Source organism: Corapipo altera, unplaced genomic scaffold (genome assembly GCF_003945725.1).
Source record: "Corapipo altera isolate COAL_440 unplaced genomic scaffold, ASM394572v1 51, whole genome shotgun sequence".
Classification (NCBI taxonomy): Eukaryota; Metazoa; Chordata; class Aves; order Passeriformes; family Pipridae; genus Corapipo; species Corapipo altera.
This window is the reverse complement of record NW_020884892.1, coordinates 5,327,381-5,349,669: the sequence shown is the minus strand read 5'-3', so window position 1 is coordinate 5,349,669 and position 22,289 is coordinate 5,327,381. Positions and strand designations below refer to the sequence as shown.

The following is a 22,289-nucleotide window of genomic DNA, read 5'->3' as shown; positions in this document are numbered from 1 at the left end:
AGTAAAAAAATGACTTAAATTGTGAAGGTTTGGCAAACCACTCTACTCAAATCTTCCCTTCTTCTGTCTAGCAAATCAGTATCATCAACATTTGGAGAAAAAATCAGTACCAAGGAAACTTTTCTCATACTGAAGTTTCAGATATGCCTGACTCCGTATCTTAACCTTGGAGAAAACAATCCATTGAGTCAAATGGATAAATACTACATTATTACACACTACACACTACTTTAAGTTCTCCTATCTCTTTTAAAATGAGCTAAAAGTTGTTATTAATTTTTAGTGACTGAAATGGCACAAGTGGCCCTGAAGTCACTGTTAAAGGAGGAGATCACATCAGATGTTGTTGTGTACATTGATTCCTCAGAATTAGCTCATAGTTCTACTTCTCCACTGGAAACGAGGGTGGAGAAGGTCCCTAATGTTTTAGCTGAGCATCGTGTTTTACTTACATGAGAAAAATAATCTCAGTTCATCCTAGTAAACAACTACATTTTGCTTCAAATTATATTTTAAGATTTGATTGATAGGAAGACTTGTCTTCAGATTGTATGAAGTGGTTTAGAATTCATCGTAGATTAACATGACATAATATCACTACTATGTCTATGGTGCCTGTGGTATTAGTGCAAAAATAGATTCTGAACTTGCATTTATTTTCAGAAGATAACAAGGAAATTCATATTTGTGTTTCATGGAGTTTTCTATTCCTCGTACCCATACACCTACTTAAGAAAATTGCTTCCCTGTAATTAGCAATAACAACAATGAAAAATGTCATGCAAATTATTGTCTCAAGAATATGTTCTAAATGCATTTTTTGTCTGTATACCCCTCTTTGCTGTGCATCTTTTAAGACTGTGTCATGTCAACATAAAGAAACATTTGTTGTTCCTATTACCTCTCCTACACTTTTATGAACAGCTGTATGGAAGATACAGTTGTGAATTCCACAATGGGCTTTTGAAGTTTCCTGATGCTGACAATAACCATTCATCATGCAGGAACAAACACAAGGTTCTATTAGGGAAAAGCCTAGCCAAGCTTGCATCTGAGACTGAAAGAGGATGAGTGAAAGCAAACAAATAATAAAACTCCAACAGTAGACATATTTTATAGAGACTTTAAAATGTCAGCTTAGATTAGATTTTACTTCCTTCCTGCAAAGTTTTCCTGCAACAAGTCCAAGCATCCTGCTCTCAACAAGAAGGGAAATTTTTAATCAGTGCCATTTAGAAAACTCTAGGAAGGTTTTGTATTATTTTTTTTTTTCATACTGCAAACACGGGGTTTTGGAGGGATATAAGAAAATACACACATCTAAAAAGACAGGATGCAGGTAGGATTTAATTCAAAAGGAAGACACCTAAATGAAGGTGTCTAGGTGTTCACTGTCTAAACTTCTGGTACTGCCAATATACACTCCAGATGCTGTGGTCAGCTGAGATACCCTGGGATACCCTGGACAACAGTCAGGAGTCAGGAGATGTGGCACAAGACTTAGGAACATAATGTGCTACAGGTGGGGACCAGTGGGGGTGCTCTGAGGTTTCTCGAACTACAAAGGGCAGCCACAGTCCAGAAGCTGAATCAAGCTCTTACTCATCATGTTTCAGCAGAAGTATTCAGCACTACCTGAGACCTCAGAGTCTCTTACCTGACCTTCTAACTGGTAGTCCAGATGATTATGGGTCTTTTAAAGGCTCTTTTTCATACAGATCATTTTAGGCTGCCTAGAGCACCACGAGTGGCACAAAATCCTTATGTTTAGGAGTTGAGCTGTGTGAGGGATCAACACCTGGGACAGTCAGTAGGCACACAAATCCAGGTCATTTGTTCGCAATGTCACTCTTTTGTTTAGACTTGCCTGCCATTCTGGCAGTCTTTTAGTATAATTTTTGTGACAACTGTTAAGATTCACTGCAACCACTAGTAAAATATGCTTATAGAAGACATTCTACGTATGTTTTTTTTTTCTTAATTCACATCATTAAAGGCCCACCGGGTGCCTCTAGCACCACTCACACTGATCGTATTATGCTTTCAACTACTCTTTTTGTAAGGCACACAGAAGAAATCCAACTTTAACAACAATTAATTTATTTTAGAGGAGGAGGCCTTCACTCGACATAGAATAACTTCTGTCCAACTTTCTTATTTTAAGAAAGATGCTCAGACCCTTTTTTCAATAACAGAAAAATCCATCCATATTGGTCATGTCTGAATTTTAGAGGAGACACTTGCACTCTTGGCTTATCTCACCATTAGCACCAGGACACCTCACCAAGGCACATGGTGCTAAACGTGCTGTGGACAGATGTAGTTTTTGTTAATATCTGTGACTGCCTACATAAAAAGTGGTTATTCTGTTCCTTACTCATATCAGCACATCTTCCATGTTCCCTTCTCCAATATCAACACCGACTTAGGCTGCTCATAGAAAATGAGTTTGAGGTAATGAGCATGGATTGGGATGAATTTTAGTTTGGTATGAGAACTCAACAAAGACTTTGCCTTTTCACATGCTTCCTAACACAACTACAGCTAAAAGTAATATACACGTAATCAGCATTGCTCAAAATTTGCTGTAACTTACATGGGGTAAAGAAATAATTTAAATGCTATTGGCAAATATTCAAACACACAGAAGTGATTCATTGTTGGGTTGCTGCTACTAGGATTCTCAAAGCCTGCTGCTGACAGTGACCTTTAAGCTGCATAATTAATGTTATTAAATGCTTATTCTGTCCAAGACTGACACACCTCTGGAAAAAGCTACTATATCCTAGTATAATTTAAATCTATCATCTGAATTTTGAGCTGAAATACATTATTTATGAGCAGTACTCTCTATTTTCTCAGCTGTAAATTGAAAATTACATAACAATTGAATCATACATGGAATAGCAGATTTTTAAAATCTTATCTCCACCAAAAAGCTTATTGTAAAACTGTGTTATAAAAAATTACATCTACTTCCAACAGAAACCTAAGTTCTTGAAAAACAGTGAGAAACTGCTCTAAAAATGGGTTGTTTATTGCCATGAGACAAAAATATGCTTTAAAGCAACTGTTTAGCTATGCCTATTTCAATTATTTTTGTGGCCTTTTTACTAGTATGGTGCAGGAGTTGTTCAATAATTGAATAAAAACACTAGTACTTTATTTCATTCCTTGTCTTTGTTAGCATCAAGGTCATGTTTAGATGAGAAAACAATCAATGAAATTATAGCCTACACCACATAGATTTTTTTGAACTACAGAAATTGGAATATCTTAAAGGGAAAAAAGAAGAAATAGAGACAGGTCAGGAGATATTCACAGCAGCATGCACCCATACCTCTATTACTAATGAAAGGAGAATATAGAGACAGGTCAACAAGATACAGAGAATACTAAATGGCAGCATACATGCAGATACACAGATGTACAGAACATATATAAGACAGGTGTTTTATATAAACTATGCCATGCTCAATTTCAGTTTGAAGAGACGAAGACACTGCCATGGGCTGATTGATTGTGAAATTTTATCACTTCTGAGCACATTTGTAAGAAGCAGAAGACAGCTGACAAAGCAAGATCTCCACACAACAATGCTTGAGGTTCAACAGACAGTTCAGACAAGTAGGAATAAGGTTGTGCAGTAGAAGAAAGAATGTATCATGTCATTACAGGTCTCTCAAAGAAAATGGAAGAAAGCTTCAGCTGGCCTTGCTTCATAAAGAGTTATCGATCTTTCAAGTGCAGTGAAAAAGAGTGGAGTCTGAGGGCATTTTAACCTTTTCATCTTTAATTCTTCTAACCAAGCAGACTTCATAAAATGATTTTTATTAGTGTACCAGAATTTCTGGTTGCCAGGGTGCTAGCAATTAGCCATGCAGTGTTTTTGGAAAAGATCTGATCAGGAGCAGTTGCTATTATCTCATATTTCTATTGAGCTACACATGACATCAGAGACTAATTCATCTGTTAGTGAACCTTAACTATGTCTTAGAGTATCAGGTTTTAATGTTTTTTGTGAAAAAAAGTGGAAAAACACACAACCTGTTTTCACAAGATGCTTTTTAAAGGTAGATCTTTTTCTTTCCCTCATATATTAATAACTTATACTATGCTTTTGGCAAAGCATTGTTTCCCTCATCCCTTTACTTGAGAACAGTGCAGTGAAACCATGCAATGAGATATACACTTTGACTAGAATGTCCCAGCTAGTTTAGTAACATTAGCTTTGTTTTTAATTTACTTTTTCATGGACTGGTTCAATTAAAACTAAGCTGTGTGGTATTTAATTTTAGTCAGAAAAGAAAAACAAACCCAAAACCTCTGGTCCACTGGCATTTCCCCAGTTCGGAACAATTGAATTGCCTTGAAACAATTTGTTTAATCCTCTGCTTTTACAGTACGTGTTAGAATAAAAGTTAAAGATGAATTTGTCTCCTCTGAGGCCTCCATTATTAAAGTACACTCAAACATGCATTCTTACTTGATGACATTAAAGGAAGTTTGACTTACATTTTGTTTTCCCACTATGTTATCAAATGGAAGTTCGGGGCTCCAAGATCCTTCAGTAAACGTAGCTCCACTGTTTCTCCTGTCAGAGGAGCTGACAGCCTCTTTCACAATATCTTCAGGCAAAGTCAATAGGCTCTCCTCAGGTTGTTTAATTAAATAAGTCTCAATGTTATGCTTCCTCAAGAATTCATTACGCTCTTTGCCATGCCCTTCTTCAACCTTATAATCCCCATTCAGGCAGTCCAGAGTGGCTTTGGAGATGTGAATTCTCCTGCATAAGTGAAAAAAGGAGTAGCAAATACTGATTGTGCTCTAGTATACACAGGTAAGAAGGAGTTTTTGAACTCTGTGCAGTGTTTAACATCGTGGATAAATAGAAGGGATTCTATTATATACCATGTTTTCTATGAAGAAAATTAAAATAATGTATTCAAAACCAGGAACTTTATTTGGGGGCAAGTACTCTGAAGACATGTTCACATCAATAGGATCTCATGAATGGACAAAGTCTTGTCACAGGAAAAAGCCCTTTGACATTCACACTTGACACCTTTACTCACAGTAATTCTTTAAAGGGAGACCTTCCTGAGTAAAATGGTATTCAGAATAAACAAAAATTGGCACTTCATATGGTGAAAGAAAAATATATGGTACGCATTAGACCAATTTATGTGAAGCTCTTTAATTTCCTTCTGTTACCTGAGGTAGCTTAGGCATTGAAATTAGTGATATGATTGCACCTGTGGTAAATTAGGGAAATAGGGAAATTATACAAAGGTAAGTGTGGTAATAATTTCTGTTAAGAGATTAAGCAATGAACTCAAAAAGATTTGGCAAAAGTGAAGTTGAATTTAAGAGCTCAGATTTTGCAAGAACATGATAGGAATTTGGATGTCTTCCAACTAAAACTGGTAGGGGCTTTCTTGTTTCTATTTTTGAGAAATCTTCAAGTTCATACATGTAGGATAAATTGTAGACACCTCTAAAGCACGTGAACATGGACAGGTATGTTATACTTCACAATGCTGCATCATAAATGCAGTAAGAGTTGCTCATTAGACATTTATCTAACTCAAACAAATAGTTGCAGTGACCTTTAAACTGGCTCATTCTTTAAACTTTGTGTGCATGGTACTTTCTGAAATACAGACTTGCATATAGATTCCTAAAATTCAGAGTCAGCTAAAATTCTTGATCACTCCTTTATGACACATACTGAGGTGCTCTTCTGAGGCACCAGAATTTGGTTTATCTCCTGTGAAGGAAATGGTGCTAGCACGCCCCTTGGGAACTTCCTTCTGGAACTTAAAGGATCCTATTACAGGGTTAAATTCATATTGATGGAGTAAAAGACTATAGTCTATAAGTGCATGTATGATGTGCATGTATTTTCAGAAAATAAAGTGCTGATTGTCTTTAAGCAGTGTGAAGCTGCCAGGAGTGTCAGAATTTGGAACAAACCGTGTTTATGTGGAGCATTAAATATCAGTATCCAGTTAAAAGATCAAAATTTTGTATCCCAGCCAATTTTTAACCTGTCTCAGCTTCCCTTGTTTTTCCCAGATCTTGTACATCTTTCTCGCTCTGAAATCATGCTGTTATAATGACCACAGAGATAAGTAGTATTTTGTAGTCAAATATTGTAAAACTACAATAAAACTCACTAAAAATGTTTCTCAAATACAAGCAACTTTTGGCCTGGACTTTAAAGGCAGAGTATAACACCTCTCAGAAAGACAAAACATTTCCTAACTCTTAGAAATCCAAATAGACTAAATTGATTTAAGTAAAGTACTAACATAAAATTAAAGAAAAAACAAAACAAAACAAAATAAAAAAAGAAAGCGATACATTAGTTGCCAAGGTGACTATCTTTGTGCTTAGTTTCAACTAATATAATTTTGAAGGGTTATATTATACAGCCCTGAAATATGGATTTTTTAGTGGAAATGATAACAGCGTTAAACAGAGTGTGGAGATAGGTATTGATGCAATACCCTTAAATGGACCAAATATTAATAAATAGTTGGTAGATTAAAAAAGTATTTTCTGGTTTCACCTTTTGCACTGCTTGCTTAAAAAAACTTAAAATGTGTAACAAACAGACATCTTTCTAATTTTAGACAAATACAGTACACAGGGAACCTGAGTATTGAAGTCAAAGATTATAGCCTGTCCTACTGTGGAAAACATATCAAGCCCAAAGTGTTAGATGATACCTGTCATTGAAACATCCTGGAAAATTATTTATTAGGTTTTATGTAACTCAATACCATAGATGAATACCTCCATACACCAGGCAAAGACTATCAGAATACAGGATCATGGTAGAAAAATGTCACTGAAATAACACTATAGGATCTTATATGGTTTCCTTCTCAGGTGCTGTGGACACTTTTTTTTTCCTCTCAGAAAAACAGAAATTATTGCTTTTCTTCAATGCTCATAATTGCCTTCTCCCATGGTAGCTGAGCTGCTGGCTTATGCTGCTTCACTCAGGGGCAATCTCTCCCCACATCACCCATGCCCAGGAGGTCTCAGGGTGACATGCAGCCATTGAGGGAAAGAGGTGAGCCCCTTCTTTCATGCTCCCAGACGCAGTGGAAGGATCTTCCCCATCCTAAGCTGCCTCCCTCGACTATGCCCTGAGGAAAGGGCTGTGGTTCATCTTTGCTCTTGTTTCACACCTTGGGAGCAAGACCGGGCATAACCCCAGGGAAGTGTTTCTGGTGAAGCAGCTCTGGGAATGGGAATGACCTTGGTATTATGGCAAACAGGGAGATTTGAATGCTGGCAGCAGAAAGAAATAAGGAGAGGTTGAAATGAACTTAAGTGCTCTATTAATCTGCTCTGTGCACTAGGAAACTCTGATGTAAACCACTATTCTAAGGGACTTCGTGGATTGCTATCACATACAGGCTTTGTTGTGCTGACACACTGATAGCCAGGAGTGGAAATCACTCTGCTCTGATAGACTGAAACCCAGCCTGGCATCTTATATACAGCAAGATTGCGCATTTTCTGGGTTATTCATTAATAGCCATACAACTTGCACACATTAACAGCAACAGCCTATGCTTTTCGCTGGTGCAGATAGTGAAACTTAGATGATTTGTCTGCTCGTGTTAACAAAGCAGCACCTTAGTCATCCAGGGCTACCAAGTGGGATAAGCAACAGGCAATAAATTTTTTTTGGGAAATTTTATGCACCGGTGGCATATGCAGAGTACAGAAGTTGTTCTCAGAACATGCAGTGTTTCATTTTCTGCTGATTCCAAGAATATATATTAATGTAAAGGTTTACTATATAGAACTGTGGAAGGGGCCTGCATTTGCAAAATATGAAGCAAATTTCCTTCCAACTTCCTGGGAACATGACAGCTCTGACAGATCCTGATGTGTGTGTAGGGAGTAGAGCACATGACTCAGTTTTGATGACTTAAAATCTCTGTCATTCAAGGTGACAGCATCACTTAGACTTTTTCCACATAAAGCTGTTTGCTGCTATTACCTCTAAATTCCATGACTAAAAATTGAATTGTATAGGTGATATTTTTCTACATTTTTCATCAATGGAAGGTGGAACTGAAAACAAACAGAAGATTTCTGCAATCACTACTATTGCTTCAGATTTAGGATTTGCACCTTCCCAACTAGTGTGATATATAGACCATGTCAGGCAGAAATACATTCAACTTCCAGGTGAATCATCTGCATCAGACACTCAGACACAGAAAAACCAGGCAGCTCAGTGGAAAATCATACATTTTCACATACAGACAGGTTGAGAAAAATGCCTCAAAACATCTACTAAAGCATCAAATTATATAAAAGACTACCTGGAAAGCCTGCTGTTCATAATAACTTGTTACTATCCTACTGACCTATGAACACATAATTCTTCACACACTTTGTGCATTATGAGATAAAAGAAATTATAGCCTTGTGCCTCATAATATCATTTGAATGCAAAGGATGAGAGAATGAATCCTGGAAAACCTCATGGTCAACACCTAACTGGGAAATTTGGGCTACCTCTGAGTATTATATGGGCTGAAAACAAAAATTGATCTTTTTAAGAAAATCAAGGTTGGCAAAGAAAAATAAATATTTTTGTCCTGTCTTTCCAAATGCCTCTGCAAGCTGACCATTTCTACCTTTTCTGATTAGAGGTCATAGTTGATGAAATAACGTAAGATAGTTAATCTGTTGGCAAGGTTAACAGTGTAATGTGTTGGCAATGTTTTCTGACTGTGGGAAATACACCTTGTCTTACCCAGGAATTCCACCTGACTCGAGTTTGTTTGCGATATCCACGTCCCATGACCAGACATCAAACTGCCACTTCCGCAGGCCCAGCACTCCACACAGAACCGATCCCGAGTGTATCCCTATTCTCATGTCAATGTCGTGCTTCGTTCTCGACCTTACATATCTGTTTAACAAAACACAAAAAGAAAGAAAAAAGACCATATGGAGTATATACCACAGTTTTCCCTATCTTTTAGAAAAGGATATGATGTAAAATGATGTCAATTTGTTGTAAAGTGCAGCCTAGCCTGCAAAATGAAGAGATAAATTTCTAGGTAGCAAAGTACACATAGTGATAAAATGGCTCTAAAAGCCAGTTTATCATTAAGCACTTAATTGCATGAATGGCTCAGTGGCACACTTATTATCCTGGTCAGATAGAAAGAGAGAAAAGAGAAAAACATGCCTGAGTGAAAGTATTTTGTTGGACTTATTGACTCCTTTAGCTTGGAATTATAAAAGACAATTCAGGAACAGTATGAAAACTGTTTTCATCAAACCTGTGTATGTTTGTATTATCTGCTGTAGTTTTTGAATTATTTTCAAATTTTCAAAAATGTTTTTTTATTGGTTGGAATTTTCCAGAGTTATTTTTTGTGCAAAGTGTAATTATTTTTAGTAGATTTGACCAGAATACTGATTGCTCTGTCGTAATAACCGTGTAAGTTTAAAATCAGTTTCTTCCATTCTCTGTGATGGCAAAGACCATTTCACCTCAAAAGTAAACACACATGGGCATATTTGTTTACAGTTTCAGAAGAGGGACTTTGTCACAGCACTGTTTTCAACTAATATGTCTGTTGATTATAAAGGGAATGTTACTGTGTTAAAATAGTATCTTCCTCTTCTGATATGAGATCACAGATATTGTACACAGCCACAGGCACCTTAATTGGTGTCTTAGACCCAGGAATAAATATTTCTTCCAAATCAGTATTGAGATACTTCAGCACATCAATGACAGACACCGTCAGGTTAATGTTGGGGCTCGACAACAATGGTTGGGCTCTTTGGAGTCTGCCTCTTCTCCCAGGGAACTAGCGAAGGGGAAGTGGCCTCAAGATATACCAGGGAAGGTTCAGGTTGGGTATTGGGAAAAAATTCTTCCCTGAAAGAGGGTTCAGCATTGGAACGAGCTTCTCAGGGAAGTGGTGGAATAACCATCCCTGGAATTGTTCAAAGAACGAGTAGGCATTTTGTAATAGGATTTAGTGTGCATGGTGGTATTAGGTTGAAGGTTGGGCTTGATGATCCCAGAGGTCTTTTCCAACCTTAGTGATTCTGTGATTCTATCACCTTGGGAAGTTCACAACTAAAATAATTGAGCTGTATCCACTGGGATGACAAAAACACCACTTTTCCAATTCTGTCTGTGTGACAATAATTATTTGCACCAGAAATAGTGTCAGAGCTCATGTTCATTAATATTTGAAGAGTGTGCTGAGGATAATAAACTCATGCTGCTACTGTTGCTCTACAAACAAAGCTGCTGTTTCTCTGTAGAGACTCTCAGTTCTGTGGTCACTGAAGTCAACAGAAGCACAGCAAGATCACACCACATGGCAGACAAAGAATAAATAGCTCTATTTCACAACTCTGAAGCTAACTGCCACTGCCTCAGATGCCTCAGTCATGACCTTGATAGATTTTCTCTAGAGGAGAAAAGGGTAAATTGCTTACTGCATTCAATATTTGGCCTTTCATTGTTGCAATGGAGCATCAGTTCTGTTTGTAAGGGGAAAAAAACAAACAAGAAAGAAGAGTTCTAAAATTGAGAGAAAATGTATAAAACTGTGAAGAATTGAAAATAAGAAATTCATCTTTATTTCTCTTTCCTGAATATTATGAAAGCTTGGAGAAAGTCAGGTATATGATAAGTCCCAGTGCATTTGTTTGCCTACAACAAGATCCATTCATTTTATCAGGAAGTCCACGTATTTCAGACATCTAAAAGAAGATTTTAAAAAGTTGACCATAAAATAATAAAAAAGAAGCCTTGAAATGGAATTTATCTGTGTTCTAGTACTTCAAGTTCATAATATTCATTTACAAATGTCTTTATTGCTTTGCAAACTAGAGGGATGAAATATCAAAATCAAACAAACAAACACCTGTCTCTGGAAGACGGGATGTGGAACAACTCCTCCACACTGAGACACTTTAAGTGTTGTAAGAACAGCTAAGATAAGTGAGACCACTGTGATTTGCAATCTGTTTTGAAGAATTTTTATATTGTATAAAAATACCTAAACTAACACTCATAACTGTCAGAGGAATTATCACACAACTCCCTACATGATTATTTCCCCAGCCTGCCTTTTTCTTTTGTTCAGACTAAGATAATTATTTCTTGTTTTATGTCTGATTTCCTTATCTTGAAATAAAAGCTAACTGTATCTATGGGAATTGAGCAAGAAGCTTTTCATTGAAAAATGCACTCAATAAGAGGACCTTACGTTTAATAAAATGTTTTAATGGCATATATTTATGTAATCTTTCCCTACGCATATATAGACACACACTCTATTTTACCAATTTATGTTTTAAGTAATAAAGCATTTAATTGCCAATAAACATTAGTATTTAACATTGGACAAATACTAGCACTGGGCAATCATCAATGGTATGGAATTTAGCAAGTCCAAATACCTGATGGAGTAACACTGGGCGTGAATGTAAACTGGGAGAGCAGTGACTGGAGATCAGCCCTGCAGAAAGGGATCTGGGCAGCAGCTCAACAGGAGTCAGCAGTGTGCCCTGGTAGCCCAGAGGGCAAACCCCATCCAGCACGACCAGCTGGACAAAAGAGAGGATTATTCCACTGTGTTCAGTGTTGGTGTGGCCTCACCTGGAGCCCTCTGTGCAGTGCTGGGACCCACCTGTTAAGAAGGATGTGAAGGCCCTTGAATGCATCCCAAGGAGCACAACAAAGCTGGTCACAGGGCTGGAAGGCACATCCTGTGAGGAGCGGCTGAGGGCTCTGGGCTTGTCTAGTTTGGAGAACAGAACCCTGAGGGGGATTCTCATTGCTCTCTACAGCTTTCTGAGGAGGGGAAGGGGAGAGGGAGGTGCTGAATGTTTCTCACTAGAATCCAGTGATAGAATACATGGGAATGGTCCAAAACTGCATCAGTGGAGGTTCAGCCTGGACATTAGGAAACATTTCTTTACCAAGATGGTGGTCAAACTGTGAAATAGGCTTAGAGAGGCGTTAATGTCCCAAGCCTATCAGTGTTTAAGAGATATCAATCAAGGTCCTATCCCCCTTACCTTATCTGTTGTCTTCCACAGTTTCACAGCAACTCTTTCTGTGTGCTGCTCAGGTGATATTAGATCTCAGCTCTTCATCACCTGACTGTGGATTTGGCTCCCTGCCTGCAGTCTTTGGTTGAGGGACATTCTGTTTCTCTGCTGCAGTGCTGGTGAGGCTGCAGGGCCCTGTCTTTGGATCCTCCTCTGACTCGTCCTGCACAGCAATGTGCTCTCATGCTGATAGATGGGAAACTAATTGCATGAGGGGACCTGCCTGAATGGAGCCAAAGGCAACCTGAGATGTATTTAAAAAGCCTTGTCCAGGATTGAATCAAAGCACAAGACTGATCTAGTATGGCTCATATTTATTATTTGCAACATAAGAAAGAGCAGAGCTGTTGAAAAACTGTGGAAACAACAGTTAACCTTTTGTTGTAAGGTATTAAACTGAATAAAGAATAAGTGGTTGTAGTTTAAATGTGAGTGGATTGATTAATATGTAAAAAGCTATGGAATTATAAGTATTTTTTTTCTTTAAAATTCAGAGTGGTATGGGGTAAAACAGATTTCTGAATTATGTAAAGAAGGGGACTTCATCATGGTCAGATCCAACTCCCTAATAGCCAGACTACCACTTAGTTTAGGAGGTCTTGTTTATATATAACTATAGGAAAAAAGCACTTAAAACCTTTGAGATAATAAAGCTTGGATCACCTTCATCAATAGTGGTAGCTCTAATTCATTCAGAAAAAGCTTCTCATAAATAATAGCATGTACTAGATACTGAAAAAATGAACAGAGTTCATTCTGCATAAGCTCAGGTGTTCCACATCTTTTAGTTCTCTCTCTTAAATTTATTCAACTGTCAATGAAACTTCTAATTAAAAAAAATGTATTTGTTTCAACTACTTTACAGATCTCTGCAAATACTTTGACAAAGTGCATGCATGAAGATGCATTATTGATGATCTATAAAGCAGCCCTGTTTAGTTCACAAGCGGTTTGACATCTTATCCAGGATGAGGTAACCATGACTGATGCTATTCATGCCATTCATCTAATTTTAGTCCAGAAAGTGATAAAAAAAAGTAATTGATTGTAGTTGGATCTTGGCATTTCCTTCTGGTCATCATTCTTTGATAGGTATTTGATTTTTGTGCTGTTAATCAGAGATTTTTCTAATGTAAAAGGTGAGTCAAAAGCCAGAAATCTGATTTTCAACCTTTTCTGTAGCTGTCAAAAATCTGAATGCCCTGGAATTCACACTCTACAGGTTCAGAAAATGATGCACTGGCTATGTTTGTGCTGACCAGTCTAACTGTGCAAGGTTCTGTCTATGCTTTGAGATACTTAAATCACCCCCAGAATGTTTCTTTCCTGGTCAACAAACTCTCTCACAACCTGTTTCCAGATTCAACACTTTGCACGTGATGAAGATCATTTCCAGTAGATAGTTTGGATGCAACTGCCTGGTTTTGGAAGCAAAAAGATTTCAGAAAAATGGAGTTGGCCAGTCTGTTCCACTTTTTCTTAGTCACAGCAAACACTCCCTGGAGCTGTTTAATTCACCCATCAAGTCATAGTTGCTATTATCCTCATGCAGATGTAATAGGAAGGTGTATGTATTCTGCTTGAAATAAATAAGGGTCTTAGCTGACCCTGCTTTAAGCAGAAGGGTGAACTTCTGATGCCCTCTCCAAACCGAACTGTCTTATGATCATAAGGTTCAGTTACATCGAGAACTTTTTGGTTTGACTCAACAGAATTGTGGAATTTTCCTAAATGAACTAAAATGCTTTTTGGTGCTGACATGAGAGGGTAGTAGGTGAACTGAGTTAAATAACCTTCTCAGTAGGACTCTGGGAACTTTGTCATGCTTGTGAAGGAGATATCCATTATTTTTAAAAAACTGCATAGCAGGATGCACTAAACTACTGAACACTTTAAAGAATACAGCTCAGGTAATATGATTTATGGGATGCAACACTTTGTAGGGGAACTTTAGACAGGTTGAATTTACAATTTAAGGGAGATACTATCCCAAGAAGCCAGTTTAAAATAGCTCCAGGGTGAGTTTAACTTGGAATTAAAGCTGGAATCCACTGTCAGCAGAAACTACTATCTAGAGAAGTTTCATATCATCAGATTTATCACTAATATAACTGACTTGCTCTGAGTTCAGACAGATACTATAGCAACATGGGCAGAGTTAAAGTACTGCTACATTCCTGTTTCTTATGTCAGTCTGCTCTGAGAGGCAGGAATGTAGCATATTACAAGAGACCACACACAGTATTATTAGAATTCTTCTTTTTCATTTGAAAACTATGTTATAAAAATATATATACTTCTATACTATTTTACAAATATAGCTTTGATGGTATTTGGTGGCACATTCAAAGGAAAGTGGTCTCAGAAGTACATAAACCTATTCATCTCTACCTGGTTCAGTTCACATAGACATCCAACAGAAAAAACAGGGAAAGACAAACTGTCCTCATGCTCTTTTCATTCAGTCAGTGGCTGAAACAGACACGTGGAGGTGACAATATGATCAAGTCTGGTGTGAAACCAATTCACTCTGAGAACTGTCTGAAAAGTGCAGGCTGAACTTGTGAATATCTTGCAATGTCCCTTTCCACCACCACACAGAAATGAAGGTAAGCATTAGGTTTTGGTTTTGTGAAGACTTATTCTCTCTTCTGGGAATCAAACTTTGCTGAGTCATGGCAGAGTCTTGTACATTATAGAAGAAATAATCTGTGGAAGGAATCCAGAACTGGATCAATTGTATCATTATTTAATTATATAATTAAATAATGAATTACTAATAATGGAATATGAAAACAATTTCTGGCTATTTTACTGCCTGAGTAACTCTTTTAACAATCATTGATTACTTCATGATTTTTGTTAATACTCAACAGATGAAGTTAAAAGCATCTTTTTCATGCTAAGGGGCAGGAAACCTGCAGGTCAGACAGTGAGATCATCTGAAATAATTGTGGTGTCTTGAGATATTTTTGGTTGTGGGTTTTGGTTTGATTTTTTTTCTAGTTTTCCTTTATTTCCCTCTCTCATGAATACATCTTAATATTAGTAGTTAATTACAGACTTTTAATGAAGACAAGCTGTTATCTAATTTCTGGAGTTTAGTTTATATTGCATACTGGAACTATTTATTCTGTCATAATAATTACTCTTTAAGCTGGTATTTTAGTGGGAAATAATCCAACAAATGAAACCACTCAGGACTCTTTGATTTACCAATCAAATATACCAGCACAAAGGTTTGTTTGAATTTCCACTGTTGTAGGTATTGTGCGATTTCCCTTTTTATACTGTGAAGGCGAGTCCTTGAGGAGTTGAGCCTCACAGAACATACCTCCCTCTTCTCCTCCCAGTCACAGAGATGTTAAGAATAAGGACATTTGAGAAGGTGGTGTTATCTCTGACACCCACTTAGCTTGTGTGATAACTGTGCAAATGAAACATTATCATCTGATGACTAAACATTCCACTAGTATCTCATTTCTATCAGCTGTCAGTACAGACAGGCATTAATACAATAAAATTAAACACAAGGAGAGTTGTGCTGCATGTGAAAAGGTATTAGAACCAGCTAAACAAATGAACCCCTCATGAAGAGCTTATTATTTTTATTTTAATTTGCATTTCCAGTTGAAGCTAATGAGAATTTAGAGGATGTTGGGTTTTGCAAGACAGATGGAGTTAGGATTTTTGCTCATGCTCAAATGTGATGGAGCAAAGCTGCCTTACTTTGGAGTAAATATCAGATTTCATGGAACCTTCCCATGGTTGAAAGTTGTCTTTCAATTGTTCTCAACCGTTAATGGAGCAAAGTACAAGAAGACAGATTAGAATAACAATAATAGCTTTTCTTTTGTAAGATTTGTAACAAGGTATAGTGATGAAAAAAAATCATTACAGAGAAAATCATAACCTTTCTTGGATTATTCTGTTGAGTTCTGAACAGTTCATTTTCAAAGAGAGAAGTGGAGCTGCAAAACTCAAGTCTAGATCCTCAGTATATGAGCATAAAATCAAGATGTAGACGCTCAATTAACAATAAATTAACAATTTAGATATATGGGTGGGTGCAAGCTGAATGAAAACACTCAGAAGTCCCTTGTGAGACAACCTGTCCCTGTAGATTTATTTTACATGTTGTGTAATGAATGGATTTGATATTCTTGTTCTAATCCCTTTGACCGTGAAGTCATCAAGGAGACTGGAAGGAATATTTGGCAATGATACCCTGAGGTCATAGGTTTTTTGGGCACTGCCTCACCAGAAGTGTTAGTACTGATCACTACAATGTTATCAACTACCTGTTGTCAGTGGAGAGAAATGTTTGTCTGTATAAGTTCAATGTACCTGTTGAATCTGAAGGGTGGTTTCTCATATCTTGAATCGTCTCCCTATTATTTTAGACATACAAAATATTTATTTTGTAAAAAGTTCAGATGAAGATAAAAAATTTTATAATCATCAAAATGTCATTTCCAGCAGGTTTTAAATATGATAAAATTCCATAGGGACGAATATCATAAAAGCTCAGTTTTCTTTAAAGGATTTTTTTCATCTTAACTAAGAAAGACATTTACTTTCTTAATTCTAAATAATAGACTGTAGATAATTCTAAATTCTCTCAGAAACGTGGACTTAAGTATTTCTAATATTCCATGGCAGGATGGTCCTCCCTGTCAACTATATAAGCACACATTAGGATCAGTAACATCATGCTCATTAAATAGACAGAAATTCACATACTGGGATTATCAAACAAATTGGAGGAGATCTGAACTAAATTAGTCTGGGATGGATGACCCAAGCCCCAGTGGACTTTGGTTTCATGGCTCCGAATGACTATAGCTGTCATTTAAGATACTAAAAATAGACCATCATTTCTACTGGATTACTGCCTTCACAACCCGATTCATGAAAGGGCACAAGGTGTTATAGACTTCATTGCACATGGGTAAGGAGATTCAGAGAAATTTAATGTCTTAGAAGGAAAAGGACTTACAATGGGTTGGTTGCAGGTGGTATTACCAAGCAAATACAAAAGTTTTGATATGTGTCTCCAAGAAATTTTAACAATGCCGGTACATTTTTTCTCATCACTGTGTTCTCTAATTCGTTTCACTTTCACTGTGGGGATTCCAGAAGCAAAATATTGATTACTTTGTGCAATATTTAGTCTGCGATAATTGAATCCAGCCTTCTTAGATATCATTGTTGCATAACCATTATTCAGTTAGATTTTTTCATTAATTAATTTTTGTAAAATTCTTTCTCTATTAAGAGCTCAGTAATGTAGCTGCAGTATGCATTAACTGTCTGATGTATGTCATAAGACAGACTCAGATTAAAGGGGCAAAGCAGTCTGGAAAAGAAGCAGATAAAGAGATTGGACAGCAATATACCCACAGAAAGAAGAGAATACTTGTGTTAGGCTACAATGTTTTATAAAAAAACAGTGAATGAAAAATTATTTGGATATGAGAAACTCAAGAACTTTGACATGTTATACCAATAAAAAATTACAAGGATTAAAAAGATGGAGAAAACCTTTCTCGGAGCATTAGATGTCAGCCACTGTCATGGTAACTCACTGGACAAGCTCTACACATGGACTACTGAAACATGGTTATTATTAAGTATAATTGCATCAAAATACAATAATCTATCAGCAACATAATTATATTTACATGATGAGAACACATCCCTTAATTAAAACACTTCCAGTGCTTGTGGATTTAAGCACCAACCTAATTTAACAGGTAAAATTTGCTCATCTGGCAAATCTCAGTGCTTATGAGTTTGTCTATGAGTTAGTTTCCAGGCTAAAGGATAGTCACAGCTGTCTATTTTGTTTTTATATTGTTGTTTAATTTTATTAAGGGGATTATAGGAAGCAATTCCTCCTCCTCAAACTCCTCTTGATAAAGACAACAGTACAAAATGAGAACTGTCAAGAACTGTGAAACCTCTCACTTGCAATGCACACACAGCTATTGTGTTACATCTCTAAAGCAGAACAGGTTAATAAAACAATTCAGTAACTGTTCCCATGCACTACATAGATCAAAAAAGTCTTGCCCTTTTCACAGTGACAATCCTGAGGTTTCTGATCCAACATAAGAATTACTTGTCTAGTAATAGCATTCTCAGGGAAGAAGTTCAGGCAGAAACAATGAATCGGGAAGAATGGAAAAAAAAAGCATTACCTGATAGTTTTGATCATGCTGAGCCCCATTTCAACACAGCAGTGTGCATGATCCTGGCGAGGTTCTGGCAGCCCTGACACACAGTAGTAACAGTCCCCCAGAATCTTTATTCTGAGACAATGATGTTCCTAAGCATAAATGTATGAAAGAGACAGAAAATATTAGTGATTTTTTTTATAATTTTAATGTGAATATAAAAGTGGTAGAAAAATTACTGTATTAAAATAAAACCAAACCAAAACAAACCAAAACAAACAAACAACCCCCTCCAAAAAACCAACAACAACAAAAGACAAAAAACACCCCCAAACCAACCAAACAAAAAGAAACCAACTTGTTTCTGTATGTTTCCTGTTTGTCGCTAATACAAGTGTGATTTATATAATTTTTGAAATAAAGTATCTTTCCATTTTCAGCACAAAAAGATATAGTGCTTTTTCTTCTATGCTAATACAAGTTGCCCTTGCTGGTAAGGAGAAAGGTTTCATCAGAGCTAGGTGGAAGCTAGGCCAAGGATTCAGAAACACCAGCTGAGATAATGAATAACCCATTTTAGACTATATTCCTCCAGGGCATCTTTTCTGCCCCCTGTTTACACTAGAAATAAATGAAAAACCTCTTTCCTCCCACTGATAATCCTTGCCCAGCTAATGTTTCCATTGTCACACTCAAGGATTCCCAACAGCTATAGGATCTTATCAAGTATCTGCATGTCAAGGATCTCAAAAAGGTGTCTTGCATTAGGCTCATGCTGTGGAGAAAGGATGTTTCTTTGGCATCCAACTAGAGACATCCTTTACCCTAGGAGCAAAATGTGAATTTAATTTCTAAAACAGCAAAATTTGGCCTATGATATGTGTTTCAGCTTTTCTCTTCTCTCTGGCAATCTGTGGTGGAGACTGCAGTAATCAAAGGAGTGGGGATACATTAAGCATTCTGGTAAAACAATTTTAAGTAGGATATAGGAGCATATGTGAATGCTGGCTCTGCCCCAGGAATTGAGTATTGTCCAAATGAATGGGACTACAGGCCCCATTCAAAGTTTTCCCATTCTAGGGAGAATGAAGCTTTGTAGTTAACCTCAGACAAGTCTTTAGCAATCCTGGAGTGGCACAGGGAACCTACAACCCAAAGCTTTTTCCAAAGTCAACTGAAGCCTTAAGCATTCCAGTGACAGTAAAATCTGCTCTGGGCACAGGGCCAAAGTAAGCTGATTCACCCTGAAATCTCCTTAAATCATCAGTAGGAGCTGACTGTGTTTGAAGCTTTGGTTAAGTCTCCAGCTAATACCAACGCTGTCTTGCAGAGTGCAATGCTGTGCTATCCAAGTTTCACACAAAATTCCAAACTGAATTCATATGTAGCTCTCCTTTTTCCTTGCCCCCTTCTCTTCAGCCCGGCTGCAGACCCACACAAGTGAACACTGGGCATTTTTCATATGGCTGCAACTGAAATTGTACATCCTAAAATCCAACAAAACAATAGGGTTTTTTGCACATTTCCTCCTCAGTGAAAAAAAAAATAAAATAAAGAGTTTCACCCTTTTTTTTTTTTGCTATAGACTGAAACTATGAAACATAAAATTTAATTGACAAGTGGGTAGGTCTCAATGGCATAAATCAGTGCATGTCAAACTGTTAATGGGCTTCCTTAAGCTTCAGTTTGTGTTTCCTGGTTAGCCAAAATGTAAAGAGATAAAGATATTAGAAACCACAGATTCTAAAGTACTTTGGCTTTTCTAATAGTGTCACTGAAGTGATTTACATTCTAAGCGATTCTTACTTTTACATATACAAAGTAAAATGATCATTTATAACATCATATTGTTTTGACTGAGGTGGAATAAAGTAAAAACCAGCACTTTCACTCTCTTCAGTCACTGCATATACATTACAAATAATATCTTCGTAGTAGAATAGATGATAAAAAAGGGAAAACCAGTCAATTTCTAGGAAAGAAAGAAAGAATGGAAGAAAGGAAGGAAGAACGATATATCTCGAGTATTATCATATTTTAGTTTTTTAATTACATTTTTGCATGCAACATTTATCATGCACTTTTAGAACCTGCTTATCTGAGGATGTGGGAAGCACCTGTTAAGCGAGAATCTAATTCAGCACAGTTAAAAAACATAGTCTACAACAGAAAAAACCCCTCAGTTGTTTGGTTCTTAATGCCTTGCTTAAACTGGCTGAAGTGTTGATCCCAGTAAAAACACGTGAAACTTCTGTCACCTTACTGCATGTCTGAAATTCAGAACAAAGCAGACAGTTCCAGAGATGTGCTTTTTACAAGAATAGGAAGTAAGAATCTGAAGCACGACAAGACCTGCTTATTAGGGTCTGCAAGTGCGTGTGTGTGACACAGGAGATCTGTTCAGCTGCACATGACTGTTTGTTTTTTCTTGTCATGATATGTCACCTCACTCATTTGCCAGAGCTCGGGAAGTTGTCTATGGAGTGAGATATCCAAACGGAGATGACTGTATGTAGGTGTCCATATGCCAGCCAGCAGTCAAGCTTGCCACTACCGTCAGAGGAGAGCCAGGCAGTGCAGTCAGGGGAGCCTGGGGTCTGATTCAGCTCACAGCTAAAGCAGTTGACTGGGCTTCAGTTCAGTTGTCTGTTCCTAAACTTGCAGCGTATCGGTGAGACACTTGGGTATGTGAAAGACCCACACAGGACTAACAAACATGACATAAGATTTACATCCTACTAGACCAGTGCAGGGGTCAGGCAAGGTGTGTCTATTAACACAAGAAGCCACTAGGAGCTTTTAAATGATTCTTTGTCTTCTTCTTTTTTCCTCTTAGTCAAATTATTGTGACACTTAAATGTGAACTGTGTTATGGTCTGACTAAATTGCTCTCATGCTTTTTATTCTTCCCTTATTATTCCCATTATAGTTGTTTCAGAAGTACACTCTGGACTTTTTATCACTGCAAATATTTCACCTAGAGAAAGATAATTCAAAAACTGACAGGAAGGACAGGGAGATAATGTCATCTGCCTTTGACATAGTCTCCTGAGATTCCCTCCAATAACTCAGTAGTTTAATCACATCTACAGTTTAGACTGGAGGCTTAGTTGGAGTGATTGTACTAATGCATTAAGGTTAGATTCATGGCTAATGTGGGTAACCATACTGTAGTTTTAAATAGGAGACTGAGTTTTGTAAGGACCTACCCACTTTTCAGGGGTATAAAATGATAATAGTAGAAATCAAGATTTTTGTCATGCTGTAAAGCTCAAGCCCACTTCCTAAAATCATGTCACTGCAGTGGTGTCTTAGAGTGTAAAGTTGAAATTAAAAGGAAATTAATAAAAAATCCAAACGTATGAAGAAATTATAAAATGAGTAAATTATTTAAATAAGAGAAAATGGGCCCACAGGAACATTGATACAGGTAATATTTTTCAGTACAGTGTTAAAACACTGTTGTGAGTCTATCATCATCTTCTCTTTAATTTATTCTATTCCTGTTTCCCTTTTCATAAGCAATTCCAGACGCTGTCCTTGGGCATGTAAATGACAGCTGATATTATATAGACATTCACATGAGTATCCATCAACCTCACACCCCTTCCCATACTCATTCATTAATAGCAATTACTGAAGGTATCAATTAAATTCTCAGCTTGTCACAAATAGAGGCTCTTTTCCCCCCTTACTTGCAGCTTTTCATTTGCTGCAAGTGAAAGATTAAGGGGCCTGATTCTGCCAAGATTAATTCCAATCAGAATTTTTGCCTGGGGAATATTGAGCAGACTCAAATGCTTGACTATTTTTAATAATATTTCTAGATTAATTCAGTGGCAATTGATAAGAAATCTTTTTCCAATTCACCGTAATCCAGAGCAAAAGAAAATATGCATATTTTTCATAAATAATTATCTCGTATGTGGTGAATGATTTATGTTTGAGCTTATTAAATACACCCCTAGTGACTGGAAAGGA

At 37.0% G+C, this 22,289-nt stretch overlaps 1 protein-coding gene across 2 annotated transcripts in view; it reads right to left on the bottom strand.

The window, feature by feature from the left end:
- ADCY8 (adenylate cyclase 8) overlaps nt 1-22,289 on the bottom strand; it is a 124,012-nt gene that overhangs the window by 42,622 nt on the left and 59,101 nt on the right. For both annotated transcript variants that reach the window (XM_027645671.1, XM_027645672.1), the window contains exons 5-7: nt 18,333-18,460; nt 8,792-8,950; nt 4,516-4,786 (exon numbers count right to left, since the gene is read on the bottom strand). In XM_027645671.1, coding sequence (XP_027501472.1) covers nt 4,516-4,786; nt 8,792-8,950; nt 18,333-18,460 — 558 coding nt within the window. The remainder of the gene's footprint in view (nt 1-4,515; nt 4,787-8,791; nt 8,951-18,332; nt 18,461-22,289) is intronic.